This window comes from Macrobrachium nipponense, chromosome 12, assembly GCF_015104395.2.
Source record: "Macrobrachium nipponense isolate FS-2020 chromosome 12, ASM1510439v2, whole genome shotgun sequence".
NCBI lineage: Eukaryota > Metazoa > Arthropoda > Malacostraca > Decapoda > Palaemonidae > Macrobrachium > Macrobrachium nipponense.
Window position 1 is genome coordinate 98,366,018 of NC_087205.1, and position 26,509 is coordinate 98,392,526.

Sequence of the window (26,509 nt, forward strand, 5' to 3'; positions counted from 1 at the left end):
CATTTGTATTTTTGGAAAAGAAAGGATAAAAATCACCGAAAGAAATAAAAAGCATTTCTCAACATTTTCATTAGCCATTAATATCCATTTTATGGAATTAATGTAACAATCATTACAAATCCAAGTAATAACCAAGTACAACCTGTTATTGGAATAAAAAAAAAATTCAAACTATTATTTTTGGGCATTTTACAATTCATTTAAAAAAGCATTAGGCTTATAATACTTTTCAATATTATGTACTACATATAGCATCATACTCATTTATAATAAACTAAATCTGTGGTACTTTATGACCATACCTGATTTTTACTACTCTAATAGCAATGGTTTACCAGTAAAATAAAATAAAACGCAACAGCCCCATATTAAAATACAGTACAGTACGTATAGTGGTTAAATGCATGTACAGAACTTGCATTCAAATTTGCTAACCATAGGAGTGAAAAAGAAAATAAATGTTTGCTAAGCCAAGTATGATTGTAGTGTTATCAGTCATAACAGTCTCTAAGTACAGTACAGTATGTGTAAATGGATTCAAGTAATGTTCCTACAGCCCTGTATTAAGTACTCTACTTGTTACATCTCAGCATTCACAATGAAAGTGCTGGAGATGAAGAGATTTTATATAAAACACACCATTACTATAAGTTACTTGGAACTACTGAGGTAACATAAGGACTAAAGGAATGATTTTCTTTTAGGGACTGAAGTCTGGTAAAAGGACAAGGCTCATATGGAGTTACAAATGAATTATTATCTATACAGTAATGGAAATAAAAGTCATAGTCATAATTTGAGTGTATTCAAATATGGCAGGGTGTTTTTTTTACTTTTATGTTCCAATAATTATGCCCAAATTATACCAAACCAACCAGCATGACCAATTAACTACAGAATATGCTGCTATAAGAGAATGAATATCAGTCTCATTTTCGATACAAATAAAAGACTGTATATAATACAATACTAGTACTAAAGCAAGAAACAATTGTGTTCTTATATATACAGCAACAGATAACAAGACTACCATATAGCTTTCTGAGTTTAATAAATTCAAGATTCATGTATACTGTATACACATTCACTTCTTGTAAACTATTGTTTTTAAGCCATCCATATCTCATGCAATACTGTATGACACAAGCACTTCAGTGGTGATTCAAGTTTATACAGACTGTTAATAGTATGCTAGTGAACAGTAACAGATAAAGAGTGAGCAATCCTTTGGTGAATTCTACCCATTACAACTAGTTCAGTAAACATCCAGCAAGCTGTCTTTTGGCAGTGGTAAGCATTGTCGAAAATCCCGCCATCAAACCAAAAATCCATAGATGGTGCACAAATAAGAGGCTCTTCAAGTTTGCAGCAGTATTTCAAACATGGAAAGAGTCATCTTGTTTCTCTTAATAGTATGTAGCAAAGAAACAATGTTCATATAAATCATAATAGTATGTAGCAAAGAAACAATGTTCATATAAATCAAAGGAAAGCAGGAGAATGTTACATTGCCCCTTATCAGCTGAATAACAAAGGAACTATAACATGCATTTATATGTGTACTATAAGGATTTACTAAGGATGAGTACCTGGATATAAGTGTAATTATATCATAGCCAGGCATTCAAGACATGAAATATAGAAGTTTCCCAGAAAATTTTCCATGACCAGGACACAAATTCTTGTCAATTGTCAATAAAAACCAAAAGCAAAATTCGTTCAGTACTAGTCATATATATTTTCAAAGAAGTGGGGGATTATGGCTTACAGTTAGCCTTCCATGGCTTACTTTGCGCTGTACTGAAGGTTCTTAGCAGTGACCCTTCAGCTGTGATGTTTTATGCTTATTACTTCTCATCCATTCTCACTGGTAACTTGCCAACTAGCTGTCAAACTTTTCCAATCATCACTTTCGCATTTAAGACTCAGTGGTCTCATTGAAATACTGTGTGATGTACTATGTAAATAATGACTTAAACATTAATCACAACATAAACCTGGAAGCTAATTTTTTCAAAGGCCAGTTGTAACTGTAACTGACAAGTTTGGTAGTATTGTATTAATTTTTTGTAGTCATTGAATCCACCTTTAATAGAAAGGCCTTTATTTTACACTCATTCTGAAGAAAATTATTCCTTTTCCTCTGAGTTTGGCTGTCACCTAAATGACCCCAGACACAGTCATCTGTCCTTATGTAAATCCCTTTGCATATAAATACATGTATATTTTTCTCACTCTTCATCTGCAGAAAGGTACTGATACTGCCCATAATACGGCTTCTTCAGCTTCCCTTTACTTTATATTTTATCCTGATTTTTTGGTGATAATAATGTAACATTTGTGACCAGCCTAGTTTCCATAAAAGTTCATTCACTTTGGAGTACCAATAATTTATCTTCCATATTTTAAATGTTTGCCCATTTATCATAGAGCAAAAGTGTTATTTGTTGTTGATAAATAAATATAGGGCTACAACCTTGTAAATCATAAAGGTCTGATACAATACTTGGGTTAAGTATAGTGTAGTAAGGTTGGTTTAAGGTGTTTACCTGTCCAATATGATAAAAATTTGGTGGTAAAAATAAGTGATAATAATAATAATAATATACTATATTTATCATAGTAATAGAGGTAGCTGTATGCAAATGACCTAGTGGTAAATGCAGAATCGGAGGAAGAGATCATGAAAATGATTACCAGGTGCATAAGTGGAATGGAAAGATCAGAAAATTACCATATACGTAGTGACTGGAAAGGAAGCAAAGGAAAGAGTACATCCAGGATTGTGGCTAGGAGAAAGGTGTGGGGAGAGACGTGAGCTCCGTACTTTATAGTAAGAGTAATAGTTGGTGTCAGAAGGCATGCTCAGGATTACAAATTGTATGTATACATAAGGGAAGAGAGGGATAGATGGACAGGTCTTGGAAGAATTTGAAAATTTAAATTTCCATTATCTTACCAACACACTGGACTATGAAGCAGTTGTTAAGGAAGCTGTAAGAAACAGCAACTACAACACATGAAAAGAGAGGTCACTAGAAAAATGAGCAATGACAAGGAAAATGGAGATGTTGGACAGTGTTAAAACTTAATGTTAAGACATGGCTAGAGTACTGGGGGAAGAATGTATTACTATTGGGAAAATGGCAGAGATGGGATTTCCAAAGACTAAGATTTCAAAGAGTAGTTTGAATATGTCATGAAAAGGGACTGGAAAAGCAGTAGATATGGAAGTAACAAGATGAGGACTTATAACAAGGCCCGGGAAATCCTGGAGAAGAAACAGATGAAGGCCTAAACCAGATTAGAGCTCAGGTAAAGAGAGCACAGGATAGAGGAAAATGAAGAGAACTCATTTAAACATCTAATTCCCTCAAAGGAAAAACTATTGTAAAACTGTTCATGATGATGATAATGAGTACTTCAGAAAACAGAAAATAGTATCATAAAGGTTAATATAATTTGAGGAAATAATATTACACCATTATGGAATTGGGCTAAGTAGAAGTAACTGACTGGCTAAACATTAGCCTACAGGATACCTCAACTTTGCATATATAAGATGTAGCCTATTTTATCAAATTCAGTACTTTACTGAAATGATTAGGCAGTCTGTTTCTGAACAGTGACAACAATAATAATCATAACAACAGCAACAATAATATTCTATGTAACCATCTTTATCAGGTAACCATCTGTAATAATTGAAATTGAAAGTGTATATATGAATTTCTTTCCACTCAAAAGAGGTAGTATTACAATAGGTAAATCACACAATTATTTCCTTCACAGTCCACACTTCTTGTAACAATGTTTTAATCATTCCTTTAAGATAATGCATTAAATTTAAAATTACCATAATGCAACTGCTACAAAACAATGTTACAATAATGAATGTACTGTATGTCAAAAAAGGTACTGAACATATAATGTGAGGTATTGTATGTTTCACTGATATTAATCTTGGGAACACATGTCAAACAATACTGTTTAAACTCTGTAGAGAAATCTTTTAGCACTTTTCACATATTTCACTCTAAGCTCTAAAGTCTAATGATAGCAAAAGCATTTGCCTATGGTCCCTTTACAAATCTGGTTTATGGAAAAATGCAGCATTGCACAGTTGAAATTAATTGGTATTTTCTGTCTTGCATATCATGCATCAAATCTACTTACCCAATACAAAATGGCTTGCTAAAAACTGAACTGCTTTTCATTACCATGTTTTACTTATGAAAAGTGCAATACAGATCATCAATATTGAAATTAAGGATGATATAAAATGCCCACAGCAAAATTTTGATTCTCAATTGCAATGCACCAGACTTCTTGAAGGTGCAATAATTTTCCTTATAGGTTATACACACATCAATCCTTTGGGGCTTTGTTGTGCAAAAACCACATAACAGCAAATAAAAACCCTCCAGGACAGTTCACTGTATCTTGGCTTATCAATGCTCGGACTTCAGGAATTGACATTTCTACCACATCAATTAATTCACCTTCAGCTTCTAAGCCTCCACCTGGAAAATAAGGGATTTTTTAGTATCTAAGTACAAACATGTAATTATCCACTGAGTGGTTATAAAGTGCAGCTAGGTTCACCACAAACACATTACAGATATTTATGCATCAGAGTAATCTCCAGGAGTCCCCTTTTCTACCCAACCAAGCATTGTGGTCTCTGAATGCCCCTTATTTCTGACTTTATTATTGTTTTACTCATGCAAAGTTGTTACTCTTCTCATTAATCTCCTTTGTGGTGCTGGTTAGTGATTAATTTGCCATTTTCGGTTTTCGGTAAGTCCTACTGTTGAACACTTGGGTATATCTGCAGGTAGGAAACTCTCCATTGGACACCCATTCGGTCTATGGTTTTCTCTGTGTTTTTGGTGGAAGTACAGTATTCTCTCCAGTCGTTAGTGAGTCACAAATTGTGTTTTGTATATTTTCATTAGTAGTAAACTTATTAACATTGTGTGTCTGTGATAAAGTTGCCAGTACTTACAGTGGCCATATGCTTAAATATGATAATTTGGAAGATTTTTCCTTTGTGGAACTGGAACTCTTAGCAATTTTGCATATTAATTTGTTTGTTATTTTATTTGATGTAGTTTTGTGCCTTAGCTTTCTTGTACATGGTGATATTCACTGAATTAACTGTATGTATATAGTTATGATAATTATAGCATAATTACTTTTACGTATTATTTTTCTTTTTCTGTCTCACTCGAATGGGTGGTATTTATAGTGTGGGGTTCCGGGTTGCAATCTGCCTCCTTATGAGTCCATCACTTTCCTCACTATGTGCACTGTTTCTCATAGCACACTCTTCTGCATGAATCCTGGACCTACTTCGGTATCTAGTTTTTCCAGGTTCCTTTTCAGGGATCTTGGGATCATGCCTCATGTTCCTATGATTATGGGTACCATTTCCATTGGTATATCCCATATCTTTTAATTTTTATTTTCAAGTCCTTGAATATTATCAATTTTTTCTCATTTTCCTCATGTACTCCAGTGTCTGATGGTACTGCAACATCAGTGACTAATATTTTGTTTGTGATACTTTCTTCTTGATTTTGTCCATCAGCACCAGGACTGATCCATTGGCATATATCACCCTATCTGTTCTAATAACATAGCTCCAGAGGATCTTTGCCTGATTGTTTTCTGTCACTCCCTCAGGTTGGTGTTCATACCACTTATTGTTATTATTGTTATGGATCTATCACAGTCATCCTATTTGACTTGGTGGTTTTTATAGCGTGGGGTTCCAGGTTATCAGTTTCTAGGAGCACACTCTTCTGCATGAGTCCTGGAGCTACTTCAGCATCTAGTTTTTCCAAGTTCTTTTGCAGGTTTATTATTATTAATTATTAAATCATCACAAATCTGGTTTTGGCATTTAATAATAGTACGTATTTTATTTAATTATTTGTAATAAAATCCCACATTGATGTTTCAGTGTACCTGACAAACTTCATGTGCAGCATTGAAAAATCCTCCAGTTTACATATAGTAGTGCTTGGGTTAAATTTACTCAAACAGGGTTATGTGTAAGATGTGTCAGGACTGGTCTCCATCTCAAAGGCATTTTACAGTACTAAAAGATGCTGTCAATGCGCTAGCCATATCAAATGAAAGGGATGTGTCCCCAGCATGAGTTAACATTTTTGTCCAGGTTTTTAATCAGAAGCCAGGTTCACCTCAGCTCATTTTCTCGTATGAATCAGTCAAAAAGACATCAATATAGAATTGATATTAGCAACCCTTTTCTATCCATCCACCTCTGCCTAACATTTCCGCAGAGTGTTTGAATTATCATCTAATGGGTCTTAGGTCAGTATTGACAGGCAACAGATCATTCTCATTTTCCAAACATTGCAAACTACTCAATGCCTATACATTTTTTATGGTATGTCCATGAAAACTTACATCTTTATCATTCAGAGTTCATAGAGAATGATAAAAAAGAAGAAATTCTCTTCTCTGGTTCAGGGCCTTGACTTTCCAACTATTCCTGACACTAGCAACCTAGCTAGAAAATGAATCATCACTGCTTTGATTGAATTTGGTGGCAAATTACAGCTCTTTTAGTTTCATGTCCTGAAATATTAGTTTGATTTGCTTTGACAGGTAGCTGTAGTGAGCAATTAGATATTGGGCAGCATAAAATGTATGTGAGAGGCATTACTTACACTCCTTAAATTACAAGAGGTTCTACTTTTTCACTTAAATAATTAACTAACTCCGTCCTTTAAGTGCCAAATTACAAGGTTTATTCTTGATCTTACTATACAGTAACTATGAAAATTAGCTATATATGCATTTTTTTTCTGATACAATTCTAATAAACTATTTTCTCTTATAAAAGTCTTCTTAACTGAGAGGATGGCATAAGTACCACTCTAAATGCTTGAGTGTTACACAGTCAAGTAATGCAAGGTGATTTAAAGTTCAGTAGAGTAATACCATAACAACAACTGAGCATGTACAATTTAGGGGCTATAGTATAATAAAAATGTTATTGTTAGTATACAATAAGGTTTTGTTACATACTTACCTGGCAGATATACTTAGCTTACGTTCTCTGACGTCACGACAGAATTCAAAACTCGCGGCACACGCGACAGGTAGGTCAGGTGATCTACCTTACCCGCCGCTGGGTGGCGGTTGTATGAACCAATCCCCTTTCCAGCCAGATTTTCTCTTCCACCTGTCTCCTGAGGGAGGCTGGGCGGGCCATCAATCGTATATATCTGCCAGGTGAGTATGGACAAAACCTTATTGTATACTAACTATAACATTTTGTACATGAACTTTCCTGTCAGATATATACTTAGCTGATTGACACCCTTGGTGGAGGGAAAGAGACAGCAATACTAACATGGAAAAAAGGGGAAACCACACCTGTTGTAGGATGTAAAATAAAACCTTGGTTCTTACCTGTTTAGGCAGAAGACTTCATAGTTACTGTCTATTAGTCTGCGTTGCCTGAAGAGCTTCAGCGAGGGCGTGACCTACAGCTGACAGACTCTTTGGGTCTATCAAAGGGATTTGGTATCCGCTTACTTGATAGAATCCAAGCAGGATCTTGTCAAAGGGGATTCGCCCTCTTATATGACAGAAACTAACCACTATCATTGCAAGGAGCTCAAACATTAAACTGATCACCTAACCAATCTAATCTTTGTAGACATACAAACATGAAAGAGATGCCTACACGCATGCTCTTTCAAACAACCAAAAAACTTACACTACAAAGGATATGTCTCAGCTCCCTGCCCCAGCACCGAATCTGCCGATACGTATGGGCCTAACGCAAAGCACTTTTCATACGTGATTTTGACGTCTCTCAGATAGTGGGTTCGCGAAAGACTGAGTTGCAAAACGCCAGAATGTCGCTTTCATAATATTAATTAAAGACATGTTTTTATTGAAAGTCAATGAAGTGGCAATAGCTCTTACCCTCATGAGCTTTTGACCTTCAGGAGCTTGAATTGACTTTCATCACATGTCACATGCTTCTTTCACCAGGCTTCTGATGAAGAAAGAAAGCCCATTCTTAGATAAAGTCCTCCTTGGATCTCTTACAAAGCACCAAAGGCTAACATCATTGCCCTTAAGTTTCTTCTTCCTCTGAAGATAAAACTTTAGACTTCGTACTGGGCAAAGCGACCTCTCTGCTTCCTCCCCTACTAGGGCAGATAAACCTTGGATTTCAAAAAAACTCCTAGGCCAAGGATTTGAGGGGGTTCTCGTTCTTGGCCAAGAACGAAGGCAGGAAGGCACAGATCGCTGCATCTCCTTTGAACCCCACTCTCCCTTCTAGGGCATGGAGCTCACTAATCCGTTTGGCGGAAGCCAAGGCCATGAGAAAAAGTGTCTTTCTGTGAGGTCTCTAAAAGAGGCAGACTGAGGCGGTTTCAAACTTAGGGGACCTAAGGAACGCAGCACTACATATCCAGATTCCAACTCGGAATCTTCTGACGAAACCTTCTTGGATGTTTCAAAGGATCTTATTAGATCAATGAAGGTTTTTGTTTTCTGAAATGTTTAGGTCTCTGTGCCTAAACACTGCAGCCAGCATGCTACAATATCCTTTAATGGTTGATACCGCCAGTCCACCTTTTTCCCTAAGGAAAAGTAACAAGTCTGCTATTTGGGTTACAGAGGTACTGGAGGAGGAAAGGTGATGGTTCCTACACCACCGCCGAAAGATGTCCCACTTCGATTGGTAGACTCTAAGGGTAGAGGGCCTTCTTGCTGCTGCGATAGCCGTTGCAGCTCTTGCAGAAAACCCTCTCGCTCTGACCAAACTTTTGACAGTCTGAAGCCAGTCAGACCGAGAGCAGGGAGGTTTCTGTGATACCTGTCGAAGTGGGGTTGTCTGAGCAGATCGATCCTCTGTGGCAGGGATCTCGGAATGTCTACTAACCATTCCAGGTCCTTTCCTGTGAACCAGACTTGTGCGGGCCAGAAAGGAGCTATCAACGTCATCCTTGCTGCTTCCGATGCTGCAAACTTCTTGAGAGTTTCTCCAAGTATCTTGAAGGGAGGAAAAGCATACGTGTCTAGGCCTTCCCAATCTAGGAGAAAGGCATCTATTGACAATGCCCTCGGGTCTGATATAGGAGAGCAGTAGTTGTCTATCCTCGCATTCTTGGCTGTGGCGAAGAGGTCTATGTGAGGCTTGCCCCATAATCTCCACAGCTCCTGGCAAACATCCTCGTGAAGCGTCCACTCCGCCGGCAGGACTTGATCTTTCCTGCTCAGGAGGTCCGCTCTGACGTTCTTTTCTCCCTGTACGAACCTGGTAAGGAGACTGATCTTCCTTTCCTCCGCCCACAGCAGAAGGTCTTTTGCTGTCTCGTACAGGGAGAAGGAGTGAGTTCCCCCCTGCTTCCTGATGTATGCCAGGGCCGTGGTGTTGTCCGAGTTTGATCTGAACTGTCGAAGCTAGGACGTAGGGTTCGAATGCTTTCAAAGCTAGCCAAACAGCATCAGCTCTTTCTTGTTGATGTGCCAGGTTACCTGTTCCTCCTTCCAGGTGCCTGACACTTCTCTTGAGCCGAGCGTCACTCCCCAACCTGTTTCCGACGCGTCGGAAAAACGGAAAACAACACTCAGTTGGGGTTCGGTATGTGAAGGGACATCCCTTCTGCAAACCTGAGAGGGTTCGCCACCAAGAGAGGTCCTTCTTGATTTCTCTTGAAATCTTGAAGGAGAACTCTAGGTTTTGAGAAAGAGACAACGCCAGTTCCGATGTAGAAAGAACTGGAGAGGTCTGAGGTGCAACCTTTCTAGAGAAAGGAATTGCTCCAATGAGGAGAGTGTCCCCAGCAAACTCATCTACTCCCTCGCTGTGCATACGTCTTTCTCTAGAAAGGCTGTGACTTTCTCTGAACATCGGGCTATCCTTTCTGGTGATGGAAAAGCCCGAAAATCCAGAGAAACCATCCGAATCCCCAGATAGATACGATCTTGACTGGGGATTAACTGAGACTTTTGGAAGTTCACCAAAAGTCCAGAGAACTCGCCATGAAAAGGGTCTTTGTAGGTCCTCCAAACATCTTTTCTGTGACTTGGCTCTGATAAGCCAGTCGTCCAAGTAAAGGGACACCCTCACTCCCTCCAAATGTAGCCATCTTGCTACATTTTCATTAGTCCTGTGAAAACCTGAGGGGCTGTTGATAGGCCGAAGCACAAGGCCCTGAATTGGAATATCCTTCCTCCCATCATGAACCTGAGGTATTTCCTTGAAGAAGGATGGACCGGCACATGGAAGTAAGCGTCCTGAAGATCTAGGGACACCATCCAATCCCCTGGACGAAGAGCTGCCAACACTGAGGATGTCGTTTCCATGGCGAACTTCCTCTTTTCTACAAAGAAATTCAGGGCGCTTACATCCAGAACCGTTCTCCATCCTCCTGAGGTTTTGGAACTAGGAAAAGGCGGTTGTAAAAGCCGCGTGAGCATGGTTCGCTCACTAGCTCTATCGCCTCTTTCTCCAGCATTTGTTCTACTGCCAAAGTAAGAGCTTGGTTCATGATGGGATCCCTGTACTTGGCCACCAACTCCCTCGGAGTCGTCGTCAAAGGTGGTCTTGCTGAGAAGGGAATCAGATATCCTTTTCGGATAATCGAGAGGGACCAGTTGTACGCTACTCTCTGTGCCCAGACTTCTGCGAATCTTAGTAGCCTGGCACCTACTGATGTCTGGAGGACTTCTTTCCTACTTTTTCGCTCTGGTAGAGCGTGAGAAGGATCTTCCTCTCTTGAAAGATCTAGTACCTCTGAGGTAGAGGCTATCTAGAAGGAGGGCCCCCTCGAAAGGGCTCCTGTCTAGCTGGAGTCTCCTTCCTCAGTCTTGGTCTGGAAGGTCGGTCTAGGTTTCCGGGCAGACTGGGCGAGCATATCCTGCGTAGCCTTAGCAGAGATAGCTCCAGAGATGTCCTGAATTATCTTCTTTGGAAAGAGAAGAGGCGAAAGCTGCGAATACAGAAGCGAGGCTCTCTGAGCATGAGAGACTGACTTGGTCAGAAAAGAGCAGAAGACCGATCTTTTCTTAATAACCCCTGCTCCAAACAGGGAGACTACTTCGCTAGACCCATCTCTCACTGCCTTGTCCATGCAAGTAAGGACACTGTTGAGATCCTCAGGCGAAAGGGAATCCGGTTTCTGAGTTCTTCCAGCTAAAACCCCTAACGACCAGTCAAGGAAGTTGAAGACTTCCAAGACTCTGAACATTCCCTTCAACAGGTGGTCGAGCTCGTTCATCGCCCAGGTAGTCTTCGCAGACAAGAGGGGCCAAGCGTCGGGAGGAATCCACCGGTGAAGAGAAGTCCGCGTCTGCAGATGAGGGAAGACCCAGGCCTAGGGTTCTCCAGACTCATACCAGAAACCAAGTTTTCCCGTAAGCTTGGAAGTAGGGAAAGAAAAAACAGTCTTCCCTTTCTCCTCCTTAGAAAGAAGCCAATCACCAAAACCTCTCAAGGCCTTTTTCATTGAGATGGTTGGTTTCATTCTCACACAGGAGGAAACCTTCGTCTTCTTTGATGTTGAGAATAAGGAGAGAGGAGAAGGAGGAGCGACCGGAGTAAGCGCATCTCCAAACTCCTGAAGAAGGAGGTCTGTCAGGATCTTGTAAGACGAGACCGAAGAATCCTTTAACACGTCCTCGTCTGAATGTTCCTTCTCATCTACCGAAGAACCTTCAACTTCTTTACGAGAGCAGGCGGACTTCTCTAAAGAAGTGCGCCTATCCTGTGAGGAGTGTCTGGCAGCCGTCTGGCGCCTATCAGGAGAAGCCAAAGCTTCGGGAGAGCTCCTATCGAAGGAGTCCTCTGTGTTCTTGGCGTCTGTCCAGAGAAACACGGGAGTCCAAAGGGGAGCGCCTGCTAGGAGAGGAGAGCCTACTATGCTCAAGGCGCCTACCAGACTCTGTGCGCCTGTCAAGAGGAGAGCGGCTGCCTGGCGAACTGCGCCTGAAATGAGAGGAGCGCCTGCTGGGCTCTTGGTGGCCTACTAACAGGAGAGCGAATCCCTGGAGAAGAGCGCCTACTAGGTGACAGGCGTCTACCAGGATCCAAATACCTGGATCGAGACGCGTGGGTCTCTGTAAAAGCTTGTCTACCAGAAGAGAGGCTTCTTTCGGGCTCTTTGCGCCTGACAGGAACAGAGCGGCCAACATAGGCGAATAGTCGCCTTTAAAACCAGGAGAGTAGCGGCCTATCTTGATCACAGAGCGTTCGGTCAGCCAGGAGAAGCGGCTACCCTGGGGAAGTTAGCGCCTAACCAGGCTCTAGGTGCGTCTGACAAAAGGAGGATGGATGAGAGCTTGTCATTTAGGAAGTGTTCCATGCAGGGGGAGGCTCTCTTATCCGGAGATTGAAGGCTCTTCTTGGAAAGGAGCGAGAAGTAGAAGCCGTGCGCTTATCCTTAGAAGAGCGCCTACTAGGAGCTTGATTCCCGTATCACGGGAGAAATGATGTCGCCAGGAGAGCTTCCTGGGCAATTGGCGCCTGGAAGACGACTGGTGTCTGCCAAGGGAAGAGCGCCTCACTCTATCCGCTGGTACAGGAGAGAGAGCAGACTCCGACTGAGAAGGCAAACCAGGAGATGGTAGCCTAGACTTCTTGACGGGAAGAGAGACGTCCTTCTTACGACGAGCGCCTCCCCCCAAGGAGCCAGCAAGAGCCGAAATCTGAGCTTGCAGCCCCGCAAGAATCAGAGCCGGAAATCTTACAAACTTCTCCACAAGGGACGAGGTTCGAAGCCTACTCTGAGGCGAGTACTCCTGATCCCTCCTGGGCTTCTTGATGTCCACCTCAGGCTCCTCCGGAAAACACTCCGGGCTGGAAGGAAGGGCGCAAGGCGCCTTCCAGGCTCTCTTCAACGGTCGAGAGGTATCCGAGGCGCTCCATCCTCTTCTAGGCGAAGGCGATGAAGAAGAAGAGAAGCATTGTCGCAAAACCTCCTTCTTGGCGCGAATTAAGGCAGCCTGGGAACGAGCATCAGGATCTACCGAGGGGACGCCTGACCGGTGGGGGTTCTCCCTAACCTTCCTGCGGCTGTTGACTTTCCTCCTCCACTGGGACTGGGAGTCTGGAAGAGGTCTAGGCCTGGAAGCATTAAGGAGCCGATCAGACGCACCCTCCACTGCACTGGGGGCACTGCACAATTCACTTGCACTTTCGCTCTTACCTTGCAACGAACAAATTTTCTTCTCCATGCTAAGGATCGTGGCTCTCATGGTTGCCACTTCCGAAGGCGTATCTTCGGGTTCGATGCAGGGAGCAGGAGCTGAAACGGGAGAAGGATCTAGTGCTACGACAGGATTATCTACTTCTAACTCGCTGACACGAGACTTACTAGAACTTCTAGACGAAGCCTTTCTAACCCTGTCTTTCTCCAACTTCCTTAAGTAGGAAGACAGAGACTTCCATTCACCCTCATCCAACTTCTCACATTCATTACATGGGTTAATAAAAGAACATTCATTACCCCTACACTTCAAGCATACTGTGTGAGGATCTACCGCTGCTTTCGGTAGCCTCACCTTGCATTCATCCATAGAACACACCCTAAACATAGAAGATTTCTTAACCTCTACATCAGACATCTTGAAATCAAAGAAAAATCCAAACCAATATCCAAAAACAATCCACAAGCGCGTATGCCAAGCCAACAAGATCAGGTACTTCACCGAAAGTCAGTCCAAAGATATCCAAGGCAACGAGAAACGAATTAAACTATCAGGAGGTAACGACCACAGGTGTAGTCGAAACCGGCGACAGAGAAAATCTGGCTGGAAAGGGGGATTGGTTCATACAACCGCCACCCAGCGGCGGGTAAGGTAGATCACCTGACCTACCTGTCGCGTGTGCCGCGAGTTTTGAATTCTGTCGTGACGTCAGAGACGTAAGCTAAGTATATATCTGACAGGAAAGTTCATGTACAAAATAGTAGTTTTCTGCAACTGAATCTCATATTTGTAAACTAATATAACACAAAATCATACCTTGAGATTTCTTCATCTCATTTGTGACTTCAACATAGAACATTGTCTGAAGGTCTCCTGTTACTCCTACACCAGATCTGTTAATACAGGGAAGGACATGTCAGTATTAATGTCACATATTTTAAAAAAGCATATCATAAATATTAAACTCCTCTGTACAGCAAGTCCTCCTTATTAGTGATAGGTTAATTCCAAAATCAGCTGCAATGATGTAATGACAGGCTCATGATCATTCATCTTACAGATGCTGAATACTGTAGCCCATGATTAATACATTCTATTTTCACAGTTTTGAATACTGACTACCTGTTTACCATATAATAAAAAAATAATCTATAGCAAAGAAAAACAGAATAGTATATTAGTCTGTATACTTACACTGTCTATAAAGATACAGAGGGAGACAGAAGAGACTGATGGTGCGCACAAGTCTCCAGTAGATTGCCCATTTTACAAATCAATGAAAATCTTGGTAATTTGCTGAGAATAGTATGTAATAGGCTTTAATCTCAAGCAGTGTTGTTAAGCCTAAAGCCTTTCATTGGTTTTTCAGGCAGCATCATATTGAACCTTATGGAGCCATAATCTATGGCCTTCTATCCCTCAGTTCCCAAAACCAAACCAACATAGTAAACCATGCTGTACTTCCACAGTGCAGTGAAACATCATAAATGAGAAAGCAAATTTTGTGACCAATGGTACTTAATAAGCTCATTAAACCACTGTTTAGGAAAAATAGCTTTGCAAATTATAAGAAATTTTGCATACCTCACCTAAAGGTTAGTATTTTTTGGAATCTCTCCAATGGGACATCATAACCACACTCTTCAAGAACTTCATCTTTGGCATCTTGAACTAGTGACTGATCTTTGTCATGAATCCCAGCACAAAGTTCAAGAGTGATGCCATCCACACCAGGGAACTTCGAAGTATCAACAACTTTACAGTCTGGCTCCTTTTGTCTCACAATACTATAATACACAGCTGTGAATGAAAATGCATATTTTAGTAATCACAATTGTGACAGAGATGCTCAGTAGTTTTAGGAGTTCCCAAAAGCACACAGGTTTCAAAGTGAAACTACAGTACAAGAAGAGTGTGAATTATAGAGAAAATTAAGTGTACTCTAGCATAAATGGAAAACTAGTAATATGGCTCAGAAAATACCAAACTGGTAATTTAGGATTACTGTACCACCTGAACAGGTAAATAATTGATGAAAAGCAACCTGTAACCACTAATGTATATATTGTACAGTTGGAAAAGAAGACCAGTGGTCTTAAAAAAATGAAATTTTCATTATTAAAATGAAGTTTTAGGTTGTATACTTACCGAACAATTATAGAGCCGTGATTTCCACGAGCGGCAGGATACTAAATTCAAATTTAGCGCGTCGGCGTCGCCAACACTGGTGGTGATGACGTCATCTCCCTCCACTCGCGGGAGAACCAGGTACAACTGCCCAGGTGAATCCAATTCTTTCTGCCCGTCCGTCCACCTAAGGGGAGGAGGGTGGGTATAATCATAATTGTTCGGTAAGTATACAATAAAACTTCATTTTAATAATGAAAATTTCATTTTTATTGTAGTGTCCTTACCGAACAATTATAGAGCTGATTACACATTTATGGGAAGGTGGGATTCAGTGACCACTAGTATTTTTAAATAAATGGTTACATTTATTGCAATACCAGTAAACACTCAAGGTGTCTGTTGTACTTACCTTGTAAGAGAGCTACAGCAGACTGTTACTGCCTCTGGTCGGTGCTCTTCTTACTATTGTAGAGGAATTGGAATTTGACCAAAGTTAGCCTCTACAGGAGTGGAATCCTTCCGTAGTTCAAGCGAGTCAAGGCTGACTGACGGAGGATAGTAACAACAAAGATTGCCCTTGCCCTGGGCTAAGACCAGAAATTCAATCATACAAAACATTGTCACCAACACCAGATTTAAAAACATATATACCCAACCATTGTAAAATCTGACCTAACAGACTGGTGAGTATCCCAGGTACTCAGTACCCCCAGCTTCCCTTGAACTCGACAACCTATTCAAGGTGAAAAGTTAGCATAGAGGTGACGACCCCTGTGCCGTTTCTCCCAACACCATGCCAGAAACCGCCACCGGACCTAACGTTTTACAATTCTCGAAAACCGTTTCTATCTCTTTGAGATAATGACTCGCAAAAACCGAATTCGATCTCCAGAACGTGCTCTGAAGAATCGAAGCTAAAGATAAATTCTTTCTGAATGCTAAAGAAGTTGCCACTGCTCTAACCTCGTGAGCTTTAACTCTCAGAACGGAAGATTGTCGTTCTCGGACTGCGAGTGAGCTTCCCTGATAAGCTCTCTAATAAAGAACGATATAGCATTCTTAGAAAGAGGACGAGAGGGATTTTGAACCGAGGTCCAGAGCTTAGAAGATTGTCCTCTGATACCCTTAGTGGCAAACAGATACTGCTAATAGCCCTGACTGGACATAAGAGCCTTCTTCCTCCGCATGTCCAACCAAATCAGATAAGTTCCTTACCACAAAACTCCTCGGCCAAGGATTAGAAGGATTCTCATTTTTGGCTAGAAAGGTCAAAGATACCGAAAATACAGCATTGCCTTGAGAGAAACCGACTCTTTTGTCTATAGCGTGCATTCGCTGACACGCTTAGCAGAAGCTAGTGCAATAAGAAAGAAAGAGTGCCTTCTTAGTCAAGTTCCTGAGTGAAGCCGACTTCAAAGGCTCAAACGGTGGCCCCATGAGGAACTTAAGCACCACATCTAAGTTCCAAGCCACTGTATCTTGCGGGAGCTTAGTGGTTTCGAAAGACCTAATGAGGTCCGACAGATCTGAATTGGAGGAAATATCCAAACCTCGATGTCGAAAAACCGAAGAGAGCATGGCTCTATATCCTCTGATCGTCGAAGGAGCCAGTTTCTTAGAGTTTCCTAAGAAATAGAAGAAAATCTGCTATTTCTGTTAAATAGGTCGCAGAAGTAGAGACTTTAGCACTTCTACACCACTCTCTGAAGATTCTCCACTTCCCTTGATAGAGTTTGTTAGAAGACTCTCTCCTACAACGAGCGATAGCTTCTGCAGCTCTTCTTGAAAATCCTTTCGCTCTGACAAGATTCCGGACAGTCTGAACCCTGTCAGAGCTAGAGCGGACAAGTTTGGTGGAACCTCTTGAAGTGAGGTTGTTTGAGAAGCCACTTCTCTGAGGAAGAAGTCTGGGGAAGTCTACTAACAACTGGAGAAGGTCCGGGAACCACTCTTTCCTGGGCCAGGGCCAAAAGGGAGCGATTAACGTTAGCGTTACATTGCTGTGCGACATGAACTTGTTCAGCACCTCTATTAGACCGAACGGAGGGAATGCATAAGCTTCCAGACCCGACCAATCCAACAGCATTGCGTCCACCGACCAAGCTAGAGGATCTGGGACTGGAGAACAAAAGAGAGGAAGACGGTTGTTCCTCGATGTCGCGAACAGGTCTATTGACGGTCGTCCCCAAAGGCGCCAAAGTTTCTGACAAATCTTGTTGTCCAAAGTCCACTCCAGAGGTAACACTTGCTGTTGACGACTTAACTCGTCCGCCAGGACGTTCATCTTTCCGGAACAAATCTCGGGACTAGCTGAACCTTTGCTTCGTTTGACCAAACAGGAGGAGATCCTTGGCTACTTCGTACAGAGAGAAAGACTGAGTCACTCCCCCTGTTTCCGCACGTACGAGAGAGCCGTAGAGTTGTCGGAATGCACTGCCACTACTCGCCGTTCTACTAAGCTCCGAAACTGTCTGAGCTAAGAAAATTGCTAAAACACCGTTCCTTTACATTTATGTGGAACTCTTCTCCTTCTCCGACCAAGCTCCTGAAGTCCGTTGATTTCCCAGTAGGGCTCCCCAACCTGTGTCCGATGCGTCGGAAAAGAACTGTAGGTTCGGGAGGATGGGTCGTAAATCTAACCCTTCTTCCAACCTTGCTCGAGAGAGCCACCACCTTAGGTCCTCTTTTATTTGATCTGTGACAGGAAAGGTAATCGAGTCTGGTTGTGTCTTCCTGCACCAAGAGGCTCTCAGGAAAAACTGCAGAGGTCTCATGTGCAGTCTTCCCAACGTCACAAATTTCTCCACTGACGTCAATTTGCCCAGGAGCCTCATCCACTGATTGGCAGAATTCTTACCTTTTTGTCCAAGAACTCCTGAACTGTCTCCAGACAGCCTTGAACCCTCTTCGGGACAGAAAAGCCCGAAAACTTGAGCATTCAGAATCATCCCCAAATAAAGGATGCTCTGAGATGGAACCAACTGGGACTTCTGTTTGTTGACCAGAATTCCTAACTTTTCTGGCAAGATCAGAGTTGTCCAAGGTCCTTCAGCCCACGACTCTCTGATTCCGACCGGAGAAGCCAATCGTCCAGATAGAGGGAGATTCTTACTCCTAATATGTGTAGCCAGCTTCCTATCGGGGATAGAACCCTGGTGAAAACTTGAGGAGCGGTCGCTAGTCCGAAGCAAAGCGCCCGAAACTGAAACACTGCCTTCGAACATGAACCTCAGGTACTTCCGAGATTCGCGATGTATCGGAATGTGAAAATAAGCGTCTTGCATGTCCAGAGAGACCTCCAATCCCCCTGTCTGATGGACTCCAGAACCGACCGAGTGGTCTCCATATGAAATTTTGTTTTCTGGACATGCAAGTTCAGGGCGCTCACATCCAAAACCGGCCTCCAGCCCCCTGATGACTTGGGAACTACAAAAAGGCGATTGTAAAAGCCTGGAGGAAAATCCCCTTCTATCTTTGTTTTTCTAATCTCTTCTTTGAGGAAACCAAGCGCTTCCACTTTCTGCGGCTAGCGCCAGAAATTTGTCTGAGCCCGGAGAGTATGCCTGGAATGGAATTGGCACAGGTGAGAGCGAGGGAGGTGAAACGAGAGGAATACGATAGCCGAACTTGAGTACTTGCACTACCCAGGCTTCTGCTCCTCGTTTTCCCATTCCTCCCAAAACAGAGCCAGCCTGGCTCCCACTGGTGCATGAAGAACCGAGCTTTCATTTGGAAGGTTTGTTAACCTTGGCCGAGGCCTTAGACTGAGGTCGCAAATTCGATTTCGGCCGAAAGAAGCGCTGGGTTTTCTCCTCGAAAGGCGCTTGGGCCAGAGGAGAAACCGAAGGAACAGTCTCCACAGGAGCTTTAGGTCTCTTAGTAGACTGTGCCAGTAAAAATCCGAGTAGATTTCTTATCTAGCGCAGACGAAATTGACAACACTACATCGTCTGGAAAGAGGTTATCTTTCACACAAAAGGAGCAAACAAGAGAGCAGACTTCTGTTGGGACGTAACCCTTTTAGAAGCAAAGGAGCACCAAAGTTGCCTTTTCTTAAGGGTACCAAAGGCGATGAGCGAAGCTAACTCATCACATCCATCCCTAATGGATTTGTCCGCACAGGACAGAACACCAATCCAATCCTCCGCTAACTCCTGGGAAAGAGAAGGACAGTCTTCGATCTTGGCCGCTAAAGCGCCAATAGTCCAATCAAGGAAGCTAAAGACTTCCAAAAGTTTAAATTGATTCTTTACAACGTGGTCCAACTCAGGCGCTGTAAAGAAAACTTTCGCTGCGGCGAAAGCAGATCTTCTAGAGGAGTCGATTAAACTGGAGAAGTCTCCCTGGGAGGAGGCAGAAAACCTCCCAGAGAAGGAGTTCTTCCCCCAGTTACATAAAACCTATACCTCTTACGAAGCAACTTAGAGGAGGGTAAGCAAAAAGAGCCTTCCCCTAAGTCTCTTTTCATAGACATCCATTTCTCCGTCTCTTTCAACGAATGTCTAACCGCTTTAGATAGAACAAGTTTTGGGAGGAGAGGGTCTGAAGTTTTCCTCCTCATCAAAAAAGTCGAAGTTGGGGAGCGCGGAGCCGCTTTCTCAAAATAATCTGGATAAGATACCAGAAGAAATCTAAGGAGACGTGAATAACACGAGGTGATGTGAATCCTCCTCCTCTACTTCTTCTTCATTCTCCGATACCGCCGAAGAAGTAGACGGAACTACACCGGATCTGAAGGTTTCGACCCACCCTTGGACTCATTCATCCAGTTGGTTAACATCTCTAACTGCTTGCGCAAAGGCGCCAGAGACGAATCAAAAACAGTTAACGTAGGCTTGGAAGAGCCTAAAGTGTTCAGCAGGAGGGCGGAAAAACTACTTGCGCCTCGCTCGGAGCCGCCGAAATTCGAGGCGAAACAGGCGCATCAGGCGTAACAGACGAAAAAGCGCCTAAAGCAAAACACCCTTAGAAACTGCCTAGCTACAGCGCTAAAAACCAAATCTCTACTAGTAGATGGAGCCGAAAAAGGCACAGATTGAGGCGACGAACGAGCCGCTAACGGCCGAGGCGCAACCCTACTCTCAGGCTCCTTATACCGCTTGACTGGAGGAGGCGAAGAATCGGCGCCTGAACGCCTCTTTAAGGGACGCGAAAACTTGGGCGAATCTCGCCAAGAGCGCCGTGCGACCGGAGACGAATCGCTTGAATCATTTGAAAGGCGTCTGACCGCAACACCTTTCCAACGCTTAACCGAGCCCTGTTGAGGCGCAACAGGCTCAACAAGAGAGGCGCCTGTCTGTGGGCAAATCCCGATCGACTCCCTTGGACTTCCGGTATGTCTTCTCCCCGGTGCGGGGGAGCTGGACAGTGACCTTTGTCTAGGAGACGTGTCAGGACAGACAGACGCACCCTCAACTACACTCTTACCTGAGGCTGCTTTCTCCAAAAACGTCTTAACTGAATTACCAAGTTGCAAAACCGTATTCGCTAGTACCGAAAATTTCTGATCTAACCTCGATTCCAGACTGGCAATGGTGTCGGAAGAAAACTACACGGGAAGCCGGAGAAGTGGGATTAGTAGGAGGAATAGGAGGTGTAGTTTAAAAGAGACATAACAATTTGAGGAGAAACAGAAGGAACAGATGCATCGCAAGACGAAGCAGAGCTAAGTCTACTTTCCCTAAGCGCTGCTTTTCTAATTCTGTCTTTAGCTAATTTCTCCGAGTATGAACTAAAAAACTTCCATTGAGAATCAGTCCAATCACTACACTCGTTACATGTTCGATCTGCTGAACAAACCTGTCTACACTTAACACATTTAGTGTGAGAATCATACTCTAGCTTGGATAATCTAGTTTTACAATCCTGAGATGCAAAACCTAACTCCCGACGGACCTAGAATCCGACATGGCAACGCCTAAATAAAAAGCAAAATAACAACAACGCCAAAAAAGAGTACTTCACCAATTCCGAAGATCAAATCCACAAGAAAAAAGCGAAGCAAAGTTATCCAACCGCACCGACCACCGATGTTTACCGGACGCCGGCAGGAAAAGAATTGGATTCACCTGGGCAGTTGTACCTGGTTCTCCCGCGAGTGGAGGGAGATGACGTCATCACCACCAGTGTTGGCGACGCCGACGCGCTAAATTTGAATTTAGTATCCTGCCGCTCGTGGAAAATCACGGCTCTATAATTGTTCGGTAAGACACTACAATAAAAAGGCAACTTAGTGCAGAAAGAAAAATTCAACAGTCAAGATTATAGATTGTAATATTTGAAACTTCATGAAAATAATTATACTGTATGACGATTCTGTACCAGGGCGAAACTGTCGTACGAACACAAGCGCTTTCTTGTCGTATTGTAGATAATGATTGAAACACTTTCATGCTGGGTTACTAAGTCCCATACCTTCTTTTTCCCATCCTGAAAACATGAGTAGGTACTGTAATAGGAAATGAAATGTATTAAAGGTATGCACAAAAAAGGGACAATGAATTACTTTGTGATTCTGATAACACACATAACCTGAATATAGTCTCGGACTTATGAGCCAATCAAGATTTTTTATCATTATATAAGACCCACAAATTTGTCTCATATGGGTCAAAATGAACCCCCCAAAACCCTAAAATGGTACATTAGCAAAATTAATATTACATGTACGTACATGGCCATATATTTCAGATAAACTTATTCTTCTCAGCTTAGTCCCATTTATACATAGGGTCGCTGTTTTAGATGAGCAACTTGCATCTACCTCTGTGGTGCTCGTCTGATTCGTCAAGTCCCCTCTCTCTCAAGTCCTCCCTCACACAGTCTCTCCATCTCTTTCTTGGCCCTCCTCGTCTTCTACCCTGCACTTCCATCTCCATAGCATGCCTTCCAGTATGTCTTCTTCCCTTCTGAATTGATATACTAATTCCTAATCCTATCCTCCCTCATTACACCAGACATCCATCTTAACATTCTCATATCCGCTATGTCTATTTTCTTCTCATCTGCCTTTGTCATACTTGCCATTTCTGTACCATATAGCATAGCTGGTCTTATTGCTCCCTTATAGAACTTTCATTCTAGTCTTAATGTCACTCTTTTGTCACAAAGGACTCCAGAGGCAGCCATCCAATTGTTCCATCCTGCTTGTATCCAAAGTTTTATTTCCTCATCCATTCTTCCACCAGGCTCTATTATAGACCCTAAATATTTGAACTTGTCAATTCTATTTCTTCACCATCCCATATTTTAGATCAATATTCAAGATAAATTCTTTTTTATTGGTCCATTTAACTTATTTAATTTGCACAAAAATATTTTTACATTGTTTTACTTATATACTTCTTTAAAAGAGGTCATCCATATATAGACAGCCATATATCCTGGTTGAAGTCATTAAAAGTTTGCAATTTAAAAGACAATAATAAAAATTCAGCGCAGAATCTGTTGTCAGCAAATAAAAAAAAATGCATACTCACACTTGAATATTTTCACAGAATGTAACCTCCACTTGTCAATACATATTTAGTCAAGAGAAATTTTATATACTTGTCAAGAACATAAGGTACAAAGAATGCTTATTTCTAACCTGTTTATAATGCATTCGGTAAGGAATAACAAATTTTGACTCCGTGAGTGGTTCTACAGATACATCTTCAATCTTATCCATGCTGCTCTTGGCTCAGTTTTCTGGAAAAGAATAAAAACAATAGGCAACTAAACTTAATTGGAAATTGAAATACTGAATAGTAACAACTAATTTACAAGAAAATTATTTACAGTGTTTGTCTGCAGTGTTTTATCTATTCAGTATTTTGAAAGAAAGCAAAAAAAAAAAATTTTATAAAAAAAAGTGGTAAAAGCTCATGATGAATTAAACATAAACACTCCATAATTTGAGATGTATCAATAGTGTTCACTTTACATTAGGGTAATATTTGTTAATAACCATGCTGCACACATATCTTAACAAAGTTAACCATTTTGTGCATAGGCTGAAAATATAAGGGTGTAAGGTACATGACTTTCCCCCGGGCCCGAAAAGAACACGCGTATGGAAATTTTTTTTGGTAAAATTTGGTACATCCGAAGTATAACATATGCTTCTGGTTAGTGTTATTATGTTGGCAAATGATTGAATTATTTCCTAAAGCAATTAGAACATCTTTTTGAGGCTTAGAAATAATAAAAAAAACAATGTGATGAACATGAAATTTTTTAAGAAAAATCGCAGATATTTTTTGGAAATAATCATGAAAATATAATAATTAGGTTTGGGGAGTTTGTTTTATACCTACATTGTGTAGAAATGTTTGATCTTTCACGTGGAAGCAAAGATTTTCCTATAAATGTTTTTGCTAATGAACTGTAATTGATTAAAAAATGCTGGTTTTGCAGAGTGCAATTTTCAGATTTTCCAACCTACTTATGTTGACATTTAGTATCGTACCTAAGTAAGCTAGCGGCATCAGGTTTGTGTTTTCTTCGAGATACATTATCTGTCGACCCAATGGCGTCAACTACGTTTTCTATGATTGATGCTTTTTTCTTTGTGAATTTTTCACAAAAATAACTTACACGCCCGGTTCGTCATCTGTGCACTTACAAAAAAAAAAAAATTTATCGACTATACTTGCGTGCATGAGATCATGAGAGGGTTAAGTGAGAAAGTTATGGTGCATTGAGTCAACAGTTATGTTTCAGTAGGTTGGGCCAACTGTATGGGTCAGCAGTTTATGTTGCAATAGTCTTGGACTATGCCAACTGTATTTAGTTAACAGTTATGTATCAGTAAGCTAAGCTATACCAACTAAATTATTGAGTCAACAGGTATACACCAATCGGCATGGCTATGCCAACTGTATTGAGTCAGGAGTTATGTTACAATACGCTAGGCTGTGCCAAGTGTATTAAGTTAACAATTACATTGCAGTAAGCTAAGCTATGCCAGTTGTATTGAGTCAACAACTGATAAAGAAGACTAGGCTTTGCCATATTTATGAAGACAGTGTTGCAACAGTCTTGGCTTTGCCTATTGTATCAAGTTGACAGTTAGGGTAAACAACCGCGGACGATCCATCGTCATCGCTCTGGCCAGCCTTATTCACTCAATATTTAATTCAATATTTAAGAATATAATTACAACTTTAAGCATACCATTCAAAAAGATTGAAGTTTCATCAACATAATTTGATATATGAAAGCCCCATACGAACTAAAATAAGCATGTGAGCTCTTCGTTAAATATGTTTTCAAGGCAGTTTTGAAATCCAATATGGTGGCAATTGTGTGGCTGGCCAGTCTAACCACAGACAATCCACCATCTTTCCCAGCCTTCCCAGCACTCATTTGAACAATGTTAGCGTATATATGTAACGTTTATTGATCTTACTCAATGATTGCAGTTGTAATCAGCACAATAAATCAACATTTTGTTGCCTATATTAGTGAAAGTATGAAACTTTTCATTCCCGGGGTCATGGTTTGAACTGAATTCATTTTTACCTTGTAATCGGTGGTTTTATCCTTACTGCCATCACAACTGAAACTCCACAGTGCTTATTTGATTGTAATTATACACATTTTGGTCTTAATTCACTCCACATTGCACTTGAACCACATTGCTGTTCACTCCACAAACACAGTTACAAGCAGCAGACGACTACACAGTTTATGAGGTGCAAAGCTTTATTCCCTTAATTGTTTACTTTACTCATTATTTAGTTTAACTTTACTTCAAAATGTTTATTTAATTAATGTCTAGTATCCCTTTTTTGCAACCAAATTAACCCCGAAAAATGACAGATTTTTCTGAAGTACGAGCAAACGACGGCATAAAGACTCATCGTTGCCAATCTAGTGGAGCTTCACACATACGCCGATGCATTTACAAACTGTTTCCATGAATTCTAGTTGTCATAGTAATGCAGTAATGATAAAATTGCTGTAATATGTATATATAATACAAATAGATACGCTAATTTCACTTATTTCCCCTGTTTTGTGTAAGTCTTATACCCAGTTTGGAGGGTAAACACATATATAGGCTACCAATTGACGACACTGATAAACAATTGAAGAGCGCAAAACGCCGTAAAGAATGCTGTAGTCCCCTTGAATAAGTACGAATAAGTGCTGGTTAGAGGTCGGGTTTACAATAGTTGTGATGAAAGTGCCCCAGTGTCTATGGGTACAAGTGTTGTGCAGATTTAGCACAGAAAATGGGAAGTTTGTTGACACAAGCAACTCCGCAAACATCGAGATGGCGTCAATCTTCGAAATATTTGGAGTTGTAAGTAAAAACTTCGAAAGCGTTTTGGGGTAGTGTGCATTGCGTTGGCCACACATTTCATTACCCTCTGTTTAAATCTTAAAATATGGCCTTAATTTCTAACTTTGGAGAAAATACTAACTTTGAAAGGAGAGTAGAGGTCTTGCGCTCCTGTTATCACCACCAACAACTCATGATGGATGACCATCTCTGGTGTCAGGACGTGTTAAAGTACTTTTTCGGAGGGTGGCCAAAACCACAGTAGTTGGTGAGTTGGCCAGTCCACTCGGTTGTTTACCCTCCCTACTATGTCAAAAACTAGCATAGGTTCTGCCATTGGCTGTTAGCATCCTAGAGTCAGCAAAGAACACAAGAATTTTTCTGCAGTTATTGATGCTACACTAGCCTAGGGTAATGAACTTGAGCAGGGTTTTAGGTACTTGAACCAGGTTTTATTTCAGAAATTATTATGCAGTTTACAGCACCATTCACTGTTTCAGTTTTGTTAGAATACTGACATTCCTCTGATCCATACTGGAGCTGACAGGGTGTGGCTTTAGTGTTTTACCTAACCTGACAAGGTTGAAAGCCAAGCCAGGGAACAAAATAGATCTAAGGATTATCCAGGTAGGAGAAAAGACAAAATTCCAACTCAAGGAAATTAAATAAGCTAAAAACTTAAAGCTAATGAAGCATAAGTTTCAAAGGGCCACTTAAAAGTTTTTCGCCCCACCCTGTAGGCTAGGTAGCTCAGACGAGGAAAGACTGAATGGGGTTAGGCCATGGATCCAAGGCGAAGACAAACCTTAAATTAAAAAAAATAAAAAAAACAACCAGATTATTCCCCGCATAACTTTATATCAAGTTCAGATACAACTTACCGAGGTTTTGAGGTCACTT

General features: G+C 41.4%; 1 protein-coding gene across 1 annotated transcript; it reads right to left on the reverse strand.

Annotated features, from left to right (window-relative positions):
• On the reverse strand, window positions 1-26,509 carry LOC135224691 (uridine diphosphate glucose pyrophosphatase NUDT14-like). The gene is given in 7 exon segments (XM_064263959.1): window positions 1-4,523; window positions 14,026-14,102; window positions 14,799-15,009; window positions 21,661-21,702; window positions 21,705-21,768; window positions 22,928-23,028; window positions 26,491-26,509. Coding segments are annotated over 6 exon segments (630 nt in total). The 5' UTR covers window positions 23,009-23,028; window positions 26,491-26,509; the 3' UTR covers window positions 1-4,368.